General features: G+C 46.2%; 1 protein-coding gene and 1 non-coding gene across 3 annotated transcripts in view; both read left to right on the top strand.

Annotated features, from left to right (window-relative positions):
- Positions 1 to 16,262, top strand: part of PLCG1 (phospholipase C gamma 1) — a 158,121-nt gene that overhangs the window by 65,967 nt on the left and 75,892 nt on the right. For both annotated transcript variants that reach the window (XM_068263881.1, XM_068263882.1), the window contains exons 4-5: positions 2,914 to 2,961; positions 11,865 to 11,949. In XM_068263881.1, coding sequence (XP_068119982.1) covers positions 2,914 to 2,961; positions 11,865 to 11,949 — 133 coding nt within the window. The remainder of the gene's footprint in view (positions 1 to 2,913; positions 2,962 to 11,864; positions 11,950 to 16,262) is intronic.
- LOC137542596 (U2 spliceosomal RNA) lies at positions 8,463 to 8,661 on the top strand. The gene has a single exon (XR_011025481.1). It is a non-coding gene; the product is annotated as a U2 spliceosomal RNA (small nuclear RNA).

Here is a 16,262-nt window from a genome sequence, read left to right as displayed (position 1 = left end):
GATGGGAATGTATATACTGATATAAATATACACCTGATGACAGATAAACGTCCTGCTACATATGGACAGATAATAACCTAATGATGCAGCATGCGCTCATATATGCCCCATCCATCATGCACATGATTTGTCATGTATGATGACACAGGAGGGGCTGCACAGCGACACAGGAGGGGCTGCACAGCGACAGCTGCACAATGACACATGGAGGCTGCATGATAAGGGGCTGCATGGTGACAGATGAGGGTTACATGGTGAGTTGGTGACACATGGATGATGGTGACACTGGGGGGCTGTATGATGAGGGACTGCATGGTGACACATGGGGGTTGCATGATGATACATGGGGGCTGTAAGATGAGAGGCTGCAGGTGTCCCCTCCCCCTTAGAATAAGGCGATTTACCTTTTGGATGTTTTGCTGGGTGACCTCTCCCTTCCCCTGGGTCTGGCTGAAGCAAAGGCCACAGACATGCTCCCCCTGGGCCCCGGCGCGCCTCTGATCGCCGCTGTCAGCACAATCAATTATTCTAGATATTCCCAATAACTGCACCTTATTACTAGCCAGAGGATTCTTCTTCTACGCAGCAGACAGGGGGAGCCGGTGCTAATGGTACGGTCCGTTCTCACACGTCGTCGCTGAATGGCGTGCATACCTGGCAACAGTAGCAATGGATATCCGATGCGGAGGGCCGGGCACGTGGGTGGCCAGAGTGAGGCAGTGAGGTTCCTGGGCCCACGGTCGCAACCACGTGGGTGGCGGCCACTCAGCTGCTGAGGCTCAGTGTTGTTTCCCAAGCGAGCCTCTGACTTCCCCAGCTTGCGTCCTGGCAGCCACGTGGTGCGACCGCATGGTTGCAATGAGCGGTGTTCTGGCGTCTCGTGCTTGAAGCTGGGAGCCCGGTGCAGCTGGTGGTCGGTTCCTCTTGCTGTCCTTAATGCCGAGGTGCTGCTGGGGGCTGTCTTCTGGTCCCTCCATGTGCCAATAGCCATCCCAGGGCTCAGCTGATCCGGTACTGCAGCCGACTAAGTCCATGTGGGTGGCCGTCCTGTAGCCGGCTCCTGCAGCGCAGATACACGGTGTGCCCTGGATGTCCAGTAAGCCCAGCGCCGCATCCCTGGATTCTTCCCCACCTCCATCCCGTGAAAAGGAGATGGTGCTGTGGGAAGGAAAGGTGATATAATGGCCAGAGTGCCTGTGTGTCACGCAGCCCTCTAACGGCGCCGGCTTGTATTAATAAAAAGAAAAAAGTCCTGCCTGACTTTTGGCAGCCGGGCGGGATTTTAAAACACCCGGGCGGCCCGCCCACCTAATTGGGCCTGGGGAGAACACTGCTGTGCACACTGGAGCGATGAGGTTTTGTAAAAAAAAAAAAAACCATAGCATTACATTGGGAAGAGCTTTTGAAACCTCTAGCATTTGGGGAGCTTTTTTTGGTGTGTCTCAGCCCTAAAAGATAAGCAACAACACTTTTTAAAGAAATAAATGTATTTGCTACAGCTTACAGAACTCTGTCTGTTTCCATGAAAGCAGGAAGTAGACACAAAGGGTTAACATCCTGTGTTTACATATTAGCTGTCTCTGCTGAGACTGCCAAATTTCTGTGCTGACGGCTAAAAGCTCAAATTACACTTGTGATTACTTACAGATGAGAGGAAATTAGACAGGCTCTTCTCTCTAAAAACACACAGGGTGCATTTATCTCCATTTTTCATGTGTCCTATGTAAGAGTTTAGGTTCACTTTGATGCCAATGTGCATGGCATACAGGTGAGCAGCCAGGAGTGTCAGGCTGTTTCAGCTCCAATTTCAGGGCAGAGGAGCAAAATTAGGCAAGGTCTGGCTGTGGGGTCACTGATAGGGGTAGGGAGCACCATGGGACAGATTTCAGGAACCCCTTCAAAGTAAAATCTTTATCAGTTTTGAAAAGTCAGCTAAAAGAATAGCTGAAAAGTGCAGCATTGTTTTAGTTTAAACAGAAGGTAATTACAGGACATCATTCAGAGCATGTATATAACGGTCTATGCCACCATACATTAGGGCCCGTTTCCACTGGCTGCACTGCCGCAGTGCGATACAATCGTCGCGGCCACTTGCGAGTAGTTTTGTTCCCGGTGCAATGCGATGTGGCACAGCTCCATACTACCGCTATGGGACTCGGATGTGTGCTGTGGAAAACTGCAATATGCTATCCATATTTTTAGCTGCAGCGAATTGTGAACAAAAATTCACGTCAATGGAAATAGTTCCATTGATTAACATTAGTGGCAGTTTAAGTGCAATGCGTTGATCACAGCACACCACGTGTATTGGAAACTGGCCCTTACTCAGTACAGTGCCTAGAGCCAGTCATAACAGTTCTGTTGGCCTGTGTAGGCCAAGTACGCACCCAGATTTGTAACACACGAGACTTCTGATATCTGTATATAATGGCTGCTAAGCTACTGCACTGGTTGTGTGGACTTGCTGTGATTACAATGCAAAGCACACAACTTGCTGTGATTACAATGCAAAGCACAGTTAGAGCTGAGTATCTGTAGGGCAGTGGTTGGTAACTTATGAGCCAGACCCCAGCAACTCTAACCAGAGAAAAGTTTTGTGACTGATTATATGCAGTAATCTGAAAGTGCAGTCCTGTTCTCAATCTGGAGCAAGTCAGAAAATTGATGTCACAATTTGGTTGTATATAAGAACTTGAAAGACCAGTATGATAATCAGTATTGGTATTATTATTATTGTGTATTTGTATACCGCTGACCTCTTCCGCAGCATTTTACAGAGTACATAGTCATGTCACTGACTTTCCTCAGCGGAGCTCACAAGCTAATTTCTGCAATAGTCATGGCCTTCTGTCTCTATCACGCTGCGGAGTTGGGGATATTCTTATTAATAATAATAGTATTTTTTTGGTACAGGTGGCTCAGGAAACAGTTCTACTCCTTGGACAGAAACCGAGAGGACAAGTAAGTTTAGTAATCATGTTAGAGGGTATTTTTCAAGTAAGCTGGTGATCACTTAATTTGTTTTAAACCTCAACCTATACAGTCAGTTCCTTACTTAACTACTTTAGGACCGCAGTGATTGAAATCTACGCCCTGTTTTGGTGGGCTCCTGGCTGGCAGGGCGTAGATTTCAATCACCGTCCGCAGCGCGTCTTTGCCATTTCCGTCGCTCCCCACCGATCGCGCCGCTCAAACCGACGTTTCTCGCCGCAGCTCACAGGCTCTGCCTGGCTCTATGGCGGCAGAGCCATGTGAGCCGGTCAGGAGCCGATTTCATTGGCTCCTGGCTGTGTCTATCAATGTAAGCCGCTCCCATTGGCTTACATTGATAGACACGGTCAGGAGCCAATGAAAGCGGCTCCTGACCGGCTCACATGACTCTGTCGTCATAGAGACTGCAGAGTCTATGTCCCGAGGGTCCCGGCGGGCGGCGATGACTGCGGTTGCGGCAATTTCATCGGGATTCCGTCCTTGTACCAGCGGTCTCTGGTCCTTAAGGGGGCAGAGACCGCTGGTACTTAAATGGTTAAAATCAGGCTTCGTTCCCAGGAGCTGATTGTTCATTTTGTTTTTGTTTGAAGGTTCGTTTATAATTTTGTGGGTTTGTTTGTATGTTTTTGTGTTTTAGGTTTGTTTTTGTTTGGAGATTTGTTTTTGTTTTGGAGGTTCGTTTTTGTTTGTAAGTAGAGTTCTGTATTATACATATTGGTACATGTGGATAAATGATTCACTTTTGGACAACTCTGGATGCAGCCATACAGTATAGACATTTTTGTTTTTCTTTTTTTTCGTTGTTCTTTCAACAACTGACTACAGTTTATACTTTACTGTAACGAAAATGTCATAATGACAGTACAGTTAATTTTGTAATAATAATCATAATAACTTTTTGTCAGTTAGTGGTCCCAAACAATAATTTCCTATTGTTTAATATAAATATATATAAATAATCATTTAGAAAATTGTATCCTTAGTGGCCACCTTTGCTATGCAATTTATTGCTCCCTCTTGCCCCTTCAGAGCTTGACAAGCCCAGAACCTTTCCTAGTGGAGTTCTCAATAACAAACCTTGGTGACCCTTGTTTGTTTGCTTTGAGACACTCCTTCCATTTAGCGTTTAGAAGCCACATCATTAGGTTTTTTTTCTTTTTTAATAGTCTCTTGTTACTTAAAGTGAACTGAGCATAAGGAATGTTGTGTTTTTTTTTTTGCGTGTTTTTTTTTTTTTTTTTTTTTTTTTTTAATAAACCTCCCCAACCTGCTGTGGGCAGGGGTAGGGGTGCGAATTCTTAATTACGGGTGCTGCTCCTCGGAACCCAGTCCATATGGGATCCACAATGTTCTGAAGGTAGGGACCACCATTGCCACAGCTGCAAGTTTCCATTTTCCCAGCAGTGGCGCGCTGCAATGCATGTCGGGAGATGTAGTCCGTGAATGCGAGAACCCTGTACAGCACACATTTGAAATCGGTGCCGATAGACTTGGGCTGGTAATACCAGTTGCCTGCCAGTTCTGCTGATCTATTTGCTGCAGTAGTGGCTGAATCACACACCTGAAACAAGCATGCAGCTAATCCAATCTGACTTCAGTCAGAGCACCTGATCTGCATGCTTGTTCAGGGGCTGTGGCTGAAAGCATTAGAGACACAGGATCAGCAGGAGAGTCAGACAACTGGTATTATTTTAAAAGGAAAAATCCATATCCTTCTCAGTTTAGGTTCCCTTTAATTACTATTCCCCCCTCCAGGCCACCATGGATAATGGGGGAATGATATAATTCGGCTTCCAGCGATTGCTGGAGGCCGAATTATTGTGTTTTTAAAAGCAACTTCGGCTCCGTCTTCTGACACCGCTGACGTTACTCACTGAGTGCCGCTATAGCTGTAATTTCTATTACAGTCTATGGTGGTGCCGGCTGCGCCCAAATCTAGCTGCTCTGAAAAGCGCTGTTCCGCCCTGTACAGCAATGTGTAGAATTGGATATAACCATAAATGCAGGGAGTTCCTGACTTGTAAACACCTGCCAATACCAACCTCCAACCCGCCGCGGTGACGGGGACTCCCTGTACTGTGCACAGGAGGACACAGGGGAACACAAAGGGGCATAGAGGAGGACACAAGGGGAACACAAAGGGGCATAGAGGAGAACACATGGGGACACAAAGGGCCATAGAGGAGAACACAAGGGGGACACAAAGGGGCAGAGAGGAGAACACAAGGGGGACACAAAGGGGCATAGAGGAGAACACAAGGGGGACACAAAGGGCCATAGAGGAGAACACAAGGGGGACACAAAGGGGCATAGAGGATGACACAAGGGGGACACAAAGGGCCATAGAGGAGAACACAAGGGGGACACAAAGGGCCATAGAGGAGAACACAAGGGGGACACAAAGGGGCATAGAGGAGGACACAAAGACAGAGGCGGACACATGGGGGACAGTGGAAAACGCAAGCGGGACAGAGGAAGACTCGGGGAGACACAAGAGGGACAAGGAGGCATGAGGTACAAAGAAGGCATAATCCACAAGATGCCCCTTCACCATGGATGGACCAGGTTTAGTAAATATTTTTTTCCCCTGGTTTTTGTCTTCTAAGGCTGCTTTCACGGTGGGACGTTACAGGCGCACGTTAGTGCAGCCTGTAACGCAGCCCACTGCACAGTAATGAAAAGTCAATGAGCTGTTCACAGTGCCCACGTTGCGTTACATTGCAACGCTTCACTTTATTTTAAAGTGCTGCATGCTGTTCGTTCTACGTGGCTAAGCCGCGTTAGACTGTTTGCACATGCTCAGTAGTATTGGAGGAGGAGGACTCCCCCCTCCTCCTCGGCCAGGTACAAGGCTAATTAATATTCACTGCACGGTGTGACATGCAGTGTTTACTTCCTGGAGCGCCGCTCTCTGCGGCGATTGGCCGGCGGGACCACGTGATGCCGCATGTGTCCAAGAGTGCGCATCACGGCATCACAGGACGTGTGAAGAGCCGCTCAACGCGGCTCAATGTAACGTCCAGCTACAACCACACTATGCGTTGCGTTAGGTGCACGTTATGCGACCTTAACGTAGCACCTAACGCAACGTCTTAGTGTGTAAGTAGCCTAAACCTAGGTGTGTCTTAAGGTCAGGAGTGTCTTATAGTCCAAAAAATATGGTATATCATCTTCTGATGCATAATCTCAGTGTGTCGCCACCACCCAAAAATGCAGAGAAATTACTGTGAAATGTCCCCAGACAACATAATTTTTGATTTTAGGGTGATTAGCATGTCTCAGTCTGGGGGACAATATTCAGATGAATTTATTTATTTTTGGATATGCATTTCTTACCAGCTTGCATACTGTCAAAATTGCATTGATGGTTTTCATTAGCAAAATAGATTAAAAAAAAAAACATTATAACCATGCAAATGTTTGGAAATAAAGATATAACGATATTACCTGGACAGCCTAGTAGCCCAAGTCAAGGAGAACGGAAGCTTATCATTTCAGACCTCCTTATACATTCAGAATTTTAGATCAGGTCCAAAACAAGTATGTATAGGATTCTGTTTAAACCGACTCCTTTAACACTTTAAATCAAAGAGGTCCATCTTATGAAGACAGCTGACGTAATAGAAACAACATTCTTGTGCAGAATTTATTTCAACTTGTCTTATGCAGCCGTCGTCGCAGATTCCCAGTTTTGTTGTTGTTTTTGTAGGGCTGGGATACCAACTCTCCATTTCTAGTAGATAAAGGCAGATTGATGGGAGACTTCTGACCATAGTTACAGTACCTGGATTAAGTATTTGGTAGGCTAGATTTCATCTTTAAGGTGAGAGAGGTATGGAGGCTGACATATTTCCTTTTAAGCAATACCAGTTACCTGGCAGTCATGATGTTCCTCTGCGTTTAATACTTTTAGCCATAGACCCTGAACAAACATGCAGCAAATCAGGTGTTTCTGACATTGTCAGATCTGACAGGATTAGCTGCATGCTTGTTTCTGATGTGATTCAGACACTACTGCAGCCACATAAATCAGCAGGACTGCCAGGCAAGTGGCATTGTTTAAAATGAAATATGGCTGCCCCCATATTCTTCTCAATTCAGTTGTACCAAGTCATCAAAGGATCTAATATCGGCTATCCTGTGAGATAATGATTGCAACCGGAACTGTGCCCAGATACTTGGGTCTAGCATGGACCTAAAATGTTTTAGAAGTGGCTTTCCCCATAGAGGTGTTAAGAAAAACAAAACTTTGCTTTTCTAAAACAGAAAGAATTTGCGATAATTCAGGTTGGAGTGAGCTTGAGATGTCTCCCAGTGCATCACTGCTGAATATATGCAAATTACCCATTGTACCCTTAGAAGCTAAACACACCTCCAGAACCGCTGGAATGCAATGATGTGTCAGCTTGTTAATTTGTACAGAGCCATAATAATCCAACATGCATACAGACTGTTTCAGATTGTTTGATCCTCATCAGTGCATGGCATGGATTAATTTGGCTCTATGGAGTAGGGCTTGTGAATCCGAGAGGCACAGACTAACCAGCAAGCTCATGGTGACCCAGAACTCATTGGAGTGTGTAAGGGACTACAATGGTCCTAAAAGCCCCCTTACTAAGATGTTAAGAAAAACAAAAGTTTGCTTTCCTAAATCCATGCCATGCACTGATGAGGATCAAACAATCTGAAACAGTCTGTATGCATGTTGGATTATTATGGCTCTGTACAAATTAACAAGCTGACACATCATTGCATTCCAGCGGTTCTGGAGGTGTGTTTAGCTTCTAAGGGTACAATGGTTAATTTGCATATATTCAGCAGTGTTGCTCTGGGAGACATCTCAAGCTCACTCCAACCTGAATTATCGCAAATTCTTTCTGTTTTAGGAAAGCAAACTTTTGTTTTTCTTAACATCTTAGTAAGGGGGCTTTTAGGACCATTGTAGTCCCTTACACACTCCAATGAGTTCTGGGTCACCATGAGCTTGCTGGTTAGTCTGTGCCTCTCGGATTCACAAGCCCTACTCCATAGAGCCAAATTAATCCATGCCATGCACTGATGAGGATCAAACAATCCAAAACAGTCTGTATGCATGTTGAATTATTATGGCTCTGTACAAATTAACAAGCTGACACATCATTGCATTCCAGCAGTTCTGGAGGTGTGTTTAGCTTCTAAGGGTACAATGGTTAATTTGCATATATTCAGCAGTGTTGCTCTGGGAGACATCTCAAGCTCACTCCAACCTGAATTATCGCAAATTCTTTCTATTTTAGGTAAGCAAACTTTTGTTTTTCTTAACATCTTAGTAAGGGGGCTTTTAGGACCATTGTAGCCCCTCACACACTCCAATGAGTTCTGGGTCACCATGAGCTTGCTGGTTAGTCTGTGCCCCATAGAGGTGTGAATGGAGATATTTGATCCTTTTCCAACAGTCCCTGGCAACTTTCCAAACTCTAATGGTAGTTTTAATCGCTTCTCGGCCTTTTGGCTAAGATCAAGTGTAGTATCTGTTCTTGAAATTTTTGGGAGACATGTTACTAGGAACCCCGGCCTGGTCACCCGGGGGAAGGAACCTTGAACGAGGAGAGCAGGGGGGATGGGAACCTCTGGTCCTCTAGTAAAGGTATCCGTCCTGGTTCATAATTCTCAGGAGTTGATTGAATGGATCTATACAATGGTCGAGGCTGAATAGCTGAGGGCTTTGCTTAGGCGTACTGCCCCTGGAAGTGGCGCTCCAGGTGCACCTGAAAAAACCTGAGATGTGGCAGATCTCAGGCGGAAGTAGGGTGCTTTGGTCTGTACTGCCCATATGCAGAGCTGACTAACGCAGCTCCCCGGCCTTTTGGCTAGGGAGAGTGCGGAATTTTTATCACTCCGGCCGCAAGGTCGGGGCCAGCTTGCTGGCACCGGGGACTTCGGTTCCCAGGGGACTTCGGTTCCCACCCGGCTCCCCCTCGGGGGAGCCACCCGGACCATGTGGGATGCCACATGGCCAGGCCCTTTGGGTAACCACTGGGCACAGTCGGGGTCCTCCTCGGAGGACCCCAGGATCCTCCAACCCCTCGGGTGTTGGAGGATGCCACCCCCTGCGCCGATGGCAAAGGGGGAAGGTTCCCTTCGGGGAACAACCGGAAGGGCCCTGCTGTATTGTGGGGCCCGTGGCTACTCGTGCACGTTTTGTGGGGGTGCTTTAGGGCACTCACGCTTTTTCCGTGCACGGGGCTAATAGCCTTGCTAACCGGGACTCCTGTTGCTTGCAACAGGAGCCAAGACAAGCAAAAAAAAAAAAAAAAAAAAAAAAAAAGGTAGTTTTAATCGCTATACTTAGACTACAAGAACTCTTCAACCCTCTAAATACTAGGTTACACATTGCCTCTCATAAACCCAGCATGGCAGCTTCCAGCGTGCCACGGGGCTGGTATCGGGTTGGGTAAACCATCTCCTGACTATAACTGGAACGGCTGCCCAGAAAGCAGTATAGAATTTGGCAAAGTAATACGTCCAGAGGAAGCCGTAAGACATATTGGTTATACAAAGGGACTTATTTGCCCAAATAAGAGTAGATATTGTACAGCTGACAATAGTCAGTGAGCAGTCGTCAATAGGCAGTCATCAATGGGCAGTTGTCAATAAACGATTGTCTATTGATTGGCTATTGACGACTGTCAATTGACTATTGTCTATTGAGGATTGTAGTTTGTCTGTTGTCGTTTGTCTATTGTATATTGACTATTGACTATTGATGATTGACTATTGTCTCTGTACAGCGCTGGCACTATATAAATACTAGATAATAATAATAAAGTGACGATCGTCAGTAGGCAAGTGGCGATCGTCAGTAGATGATACACAATCGTCAGTAGACGATAGATTGTCTATTGTTGATTATTGATTGTCTATTGACGATCGTCTTTTGTCTATTGACGATTGTCAATCGATAGCATGGCATCTTTTGCAAACTGGTAACTATGCTTCTGGAGTGCCCAGTCTGTCCGACCACCTATTAACTAGCCATGGATTTCATAGCTCAGTGCTGTCCAACTGCATGGGAATGGTGGGCCAATGGTTGTTTTTTTTTTTTTTTTTTTTTTTCTTCAAACTACATGGTGGAAGACCGACTACAATAAATAGGAGTCCAGTGGTACCAATAGTGGGATAAAATGTATAGTTCAAAAGGACTGATATAACAAATGGATTTGCAAATCTCTCCACCCCCATTTTCCACAAAACACACAGGCTCTGGCAGTGTTTCCCTCAAAACACATATAATCTAATATGATAGTGCCCCTCCCCCCCCCCCCCCCCCCCCCATAGAGTAAGCCTCCTACAGTAAATAGGGAGCAACACGTGTCTTCCTAACACCCCCCCCCTCAGAAGAAGTGGCTCACCTCTGGGACGGGAGGAGCACGGGCACCACATGCAGGGGACGGTAACTCACCTTCCGGGATCCACATGCTGCCTTTATCTTCTTCCTCTTAGGCATCTGTAACATTTGTAGCCGTGTCCCCCTGTGATGGCCTAAGTGCATGTCATCTCAGGGGGTGCTGTTACCAACACGAGGCACACCTAGGAGGAAGAAGATGGAGGCAGCTTGTGGATCACGGAAGGTATTTCCGCTTGAAATCTCTTAGGAATCTGCCTTGTGACACTGCTGTTTCTGGCTGCCGCCCAAATGTTAATGTCATGCCGTCCCGTCCACTCCCCGGTTCCCATGCATTGTAAATCTCGCCTGTCGAGCTGCACACTGACTCCTGGTTCTTCCACTGTCTCTCCCTAACACCGCCGTAACGCCGAGCGCCTCCATGTGGCACCAATAGTATGTGCTGCATGTGACGTCACACACGTGTCTAGCAACACTTTGAGGAGACAGCAGACGAGAACCAGAGTCGCAGCAGCTAGACAGGTGAGCTTTACAATGAATGGGCACCGGGGGGGTGCAAGCTGGAAAATGTCATTCGACTTGGGCATGCTTATGTCAGCACCAATTTTCATATGATAAAATTATTGAATTGGATGGTCGATCGTGTCGCACAATTGCTAGATGCATGGCCACAGTAAAACTTTTAGTCCTAGACCCTAGCAAGCCTGCGGATCAGGTGCTCTGACTGAGGTCTGGTGGTTGGATTAGCTGCATGCTGGTTTCATGTGTGATTCAGACACTACTGCAGCCAAAGAGATCAGCAGGATGCCAGGCAACTGGTATTGTTTAAAGGGAAATAAATATGGCAGCCTCCTTATCCCTCCCGCTTCAGGTGTCGTTTAATATGCATAGAATATAAACCAAATCTTTGTGTATAACTTAATTAAAGGAAATCTGAAGTGGAAATAAACATATGAGATAATGATTTATATGTGTAGTACAGCTAGGAAACAGAACATTGGTAGCACAAATATGAGTCTCGTATTGTTTCCAGTACAGGAAGAGTTAAAATTTGTTATCTATGCAACAGAGCCTCTCTGAGCTCTCCGACCCAACTTGCGTCGCTGTTTTCTGGAGCATTATGCATCAAAGAAACAGAGACAGATTTAGATAAGATTTTTACTGCAGGGAAGTTGAAAGGGTCATTAGCTCTGCTTGCTTTATAGTTTAAAATACAGAGTTTGACTTATAATTGCAAATATGACAGAATTATGTAATGTTATAAAAAAAAAAAGCTACCGGTATATATCTAAACATTTAAATACGAGACTATTTTTACACATAAAAATCATTACATATAAGTTTCTTTTCACTTCCGTGTCACTTAGCAGTGAACATACCAAGCCTGTGTGGGTGCCTGTTTGCCTGTAGGCTTATTATGGTAGGCACTTCCTATGTTCTTCATCTACTCTTGTATATATTTCTGATTTTGCTCACTGCTGTTCTGTAGGATCTCGGTCAAGGATTTGAAGAATATGCTGTCACAAGTGAACTACAGAGTTCCCAACATGAGATTTCTACGTGACCGGTTGGTGGTGAGTGTTTTCCACACCCTTTACTCCTGACTCCTCTTTACTCTTGACTTATGAAGGTACGGGTGTGTAAGAATGTTCTGGATCATTGCAGAATAAGAGACTTTGGGTAAAAGTCAGATTATCAAAAGTGTTGCTCAGGCTGGTTCTGAGTTTATGATGTCACTTCTGTTAAAAGTGGGCACTTTCAGCCTAGCCACTTGTCCGTGGGGAAAGCTTCCAAATGTTCTCTATTTTTTGGACTATAAGGCCTCTTTCACAGTGGGAAGTTAAAGTTGCACGTTATAAAAAAATTATAACGCAGACTAACGCACAGCAATACAAAGTCTATGCGACATTCACAGTGCACACGTTGCGTTGTGTGTAACGTGTAGCAATATTTATACAGTGCTGCATGCTGTGCGATTGGCAATACATTTGCTGTTATGTGTGTTGCACATGCTCAGTAAGTTTTGTTTTAAATGTAACGTATGCGCCGGTTTCGTTCCATCAGTATGCAACGAAAACGGCGCACCAAGAGACACATAACGCAGTGCAAAATAACGTCGAGTTTCATAACCTACATGCGCTGCGTAAGGGGCACATTGTGCGACTTTAACGTTGCATCAAACGCAACGTCCCACTGTGAAAGAGGCCTCAGACGCACTTTCTCTCCCCCAAAAGTGGGGTAAAAAAAGTCACTGCGTCTTATAGTCCAAATGCAAGAAGGTCCTGACTTGTGAATGCCTGCCAATACGAACCTCCAACCTGCCGCAATCTTGGGGACTCCATGTACTGTGCCCATGCAGAGAAGGACACAGGGGGACCATTGGAGGCCACAAAGGGGCATAGAGGATGACATGAGTGGGACACAAATGGGCATAGGAGGAGGACAGAGGCGGACACAGTGAGACACAAGAGGTATAAGGGGGCATAATCCACAAGATGCCCCTTCACCATGGATGCACCAGGTTTAGTATATGTATTTTTTCCCCTGGTTTTTGTCCTCTAAAGCTAGGTGCGTCTTATAGTCCGAAAAATACGGTACTTGTCGTCCTAATAATGCTGTTGCTTGACACTCATGTGGAGGTGGAATATGAAAAATACCTTTTTGTTTTTCGGTAGGAAGCTTTGGGGTTTCTTTTGGATCAACTAAAAAAAAGATACAGAGAACATATAAGCTCTATGTAGATAGTCTCCTGTCTAGGAATTTACCCTGAAATTCAGTATACATTATAAACACACCTTAGGCTGCTCTTGGGAGGGATCAGACCCATGTGCCTTATGGGCCACTGCTGTCTTGTTCAGGGATTATCAATTGTTCTGTAGATAAACATTACCTTACCTCTCCATGTGTTAATGGTCTAACAATACTGAGTCATCTGTGATGTTAGTTTGTACAAAGAGGCATTAGCAGCTAACAGTCACTACTAGGGACCATGGGAAATGTAGTCCTGTGCCCATCAAATAGTTGATAGAAGAAACAGTATCCTCTCCTCCTGTAAGCTGTGTTGCTAACTAACCACTTTATCAACCACTACAGTATATCTACGTTCTCTGTGACTTCATCTAAGCCACGAGGACGTAGATATAAATCTTGTAGCTGAAGCAGTGCTGTGCACAATTGGGCTTGCTCTTGTGCAAAACCTCCGACACTACAGTAGCGCTTTATATTTTTAGACTGGGATTGGTAAAATGCATAGAAAACAAAATTGTTCAAGAGGAAAAAATGCCATAAAATGAAAGCCTAGTTTGTCTTGAAAAAAACAATATACCGTATTTCGCGCCGTATAAGACGCTCCGGAATATAAGACGCACCCAGGTTTAGAGGGCAAAAACCAGGGGAAAATAAAATACTAAACCTGGTGCGTCCATATTTCAGGAGCGTCTTGTACATATCCTTCTGTGTGTCCTCATGTGTACTCCTGTGCCCCCCATATCCTCATGTGTCCTTCTGTGTGTCCTCCTGTGCCCCCATGTGTCCTTCTGTGCCTCCCATGTGCCCTCCTGTGTGTCCTAATATGCCCCCCCATGTGTCCTGTGTCCTCATGTGCCCCCCCCATGTGTCCTTCTGTGCCCCCCATGTGTCCTCCTGTGTGTTATCATGTGCCCCCCATGTGTCCTCATGTGCCCCCCATGTGTACTTCTGTGCCCCCCCATGTGTCCTCATGTGTGCTCCTGTGCCCCTATATGTCCTCCTGTGCCCCTATATGTCCTCCTGTGCCCCTATATGTCCTCCTGTGCCCCTATATGTCCTCCTGTGCCCCTATATGTCCTCCTGTGCCCCCCATGTGTCCTGTGTGCCCTAAGGTGCCCCCATACGTGTGCTCCTGTGCCGCCCATATCTCCTCCTGTGCCGCCCATATCTCCTCCTGTGCCGCCCATAATTCCTCCTGTGCCGCCCATAATTCCTCCTGTGCCGCCCATATGTCCTCCTGTGCCCCCCATATGTCTTAATTTGCCCCCCATATATCCTTTCCCCCCCCCAGCCTTCCTGCTTCCCTCCCGCCTGCATCTCCTGCCCCCCCCCCCCCCCCCCCGGATGGAACTGTCAATAGCGGCGGCAACTTGGCAACTTACCTTTGGCAGGTTCCCGCGCTGATCCTAGATCATGGCGCTGCCCCCCGCTAGCCTCCTCTGCCCCCCCCGGGTGTAGGAATAAGTATTGGTAGCTTACCTCAGCTGTGCGCCCGCGATGACTGCAGACATCCGTCTTCCAGGCACTTCTCGCTCTAGTGACAGGCTTGAACTGATGACGCGCAGTTCAAAGCCGGTCACTAGAGCGAGAAGTGCCTGGAAGACGGATGTCTGCAGTCATCGCGGGCGCACAGCTGAGGTAAGCTACCGATACTTATCCCTACACCCGAGGGGGCCAGATACAGAGGGGGGAAGGCAGAGGAGGCTAGCGGGGGGGCAGCGCAATTTATCTAGGATCAGCGCGGGAGCCTGCCAAATGTAAGTTGCCGCCGCTATTGACATTCCACAAGGGGGGCCAGGAGACTCGGGCAGGCACGGGGAAGGCAGGCAGGGAATCCCCAACATGGCGGCGGGTCGGCGGCTCGTATCGGCGGGCGTTATTAAGTTGGGGATTCCCTGCCTTTGCCGTATAAGACACAGGGACCTTTTCTCCCCATTTTTGGGGGAGAAAAAGTGCGTCTTATACGGCGACAAATACGGTATATTTAATTTAGGTGTCATAAGTAGGGATAAAGTTTTTACTGATTTAATAGGGACATAGCTAAAATGTCAAAACTGCTCTGGTCCATAAGTGGGAAACAAGGGTCTGGATGCGAAGTGGTTAAGTACAGTGTGGCTAGAATGATGACATCCAAAACCATTTTAAAGAATAAGCGACACACATGCTAACCTAGAAAAAACACATATATAAGTAGATAAATACTACTTCTACTTACATAACAGATGTATTGTGCTATCCATATAATGATGTGAATTTTATAAAGTATTGTAGCAAAGAGCAGATAAATCGGCACTAGATGTGGGATTGGCAGGTCGGGGGCTTCAGGTGCAGGCAGCCGTGCCTCCAGAAAGCAGAAGTATTGTAGAACCAAAGAGTAGAAACTCCGGCCACCAGTTGCTTTGCAAGTCACCTATTTATTTGCACCCCAACACCTTCAAAACATACAAGCAATAAATCCTGGCCTTACAGCCGTTTTGCAGAGAACCTGTTTCTTCAGAGGCAGCGGATTACCGTATTTTTCGGACTATAAGACGCTCTGGACTATAAGACGCACCTAAGTTTAGAGGCCAAAAAGCAGAGAAAAAAAATATATACTAAACCTGGTGCGTGCATGGTGCAAGGGCGTCTTATGGACCTTTTTCCCACAATTATTTGGTCCCCCTTGTGCATCTTGTGTCCGCCTCTGTCCTTGTTTGTCCCTCAGTGTCCCCCTATGTCCTCTGTAACCCTGTGTGCTCATTTGTCCCCCTGTGTCCTTCATCGTTGTCCCCGGGAATGATCAACAATACAATAGAGGATAAAATCATGCTGCATATGGTGTCTGTGTGCCTAATACACTGAATCAATTGCCTCAAAGAGAAATCACAAAAAATATCAGATTCCTGGACTATGCAATCTTCCAATTCACCAAGAGTTCAAAAGCCCCCATAAATGCATCAGCAGATCAAAATGGTCAAGATGGTCCCAGCACACAATACACATTAAATATAAACCATAAGAAAAAGTTACCACAAGCTTAACATGAAAGAGAAGGGTCAATAGGAATCAGCTCTGAGAAGTTGCTGACAAGTTGTGTGACTGTGAGCTGTGTAAATCATGGAGATAAGAGTGCACAGAATACACACGCAGTGCAGGAGGC

The sequence above is a fragment of the Hyperolius riggenbachi genome, chromosome 12 (genome assembly GCF_040937935.1).
Source record: "Hyperolius riggenbachi isolate aHypRig1 chromosome 12, aHypRig1.pri, whole genome shotgun sequence".
NCBI classification, from domain to species: Eukaryota; Metazoa; Chordata; class Amphibia; order Anura; family Hyperoliidae; genus Hyperolius; species Hyperolius riggenbachi.
Note: the sequence above shows the minus strand (reverse complement) of the source record. Positions and strands in the feature narration are given on the sequence as shown.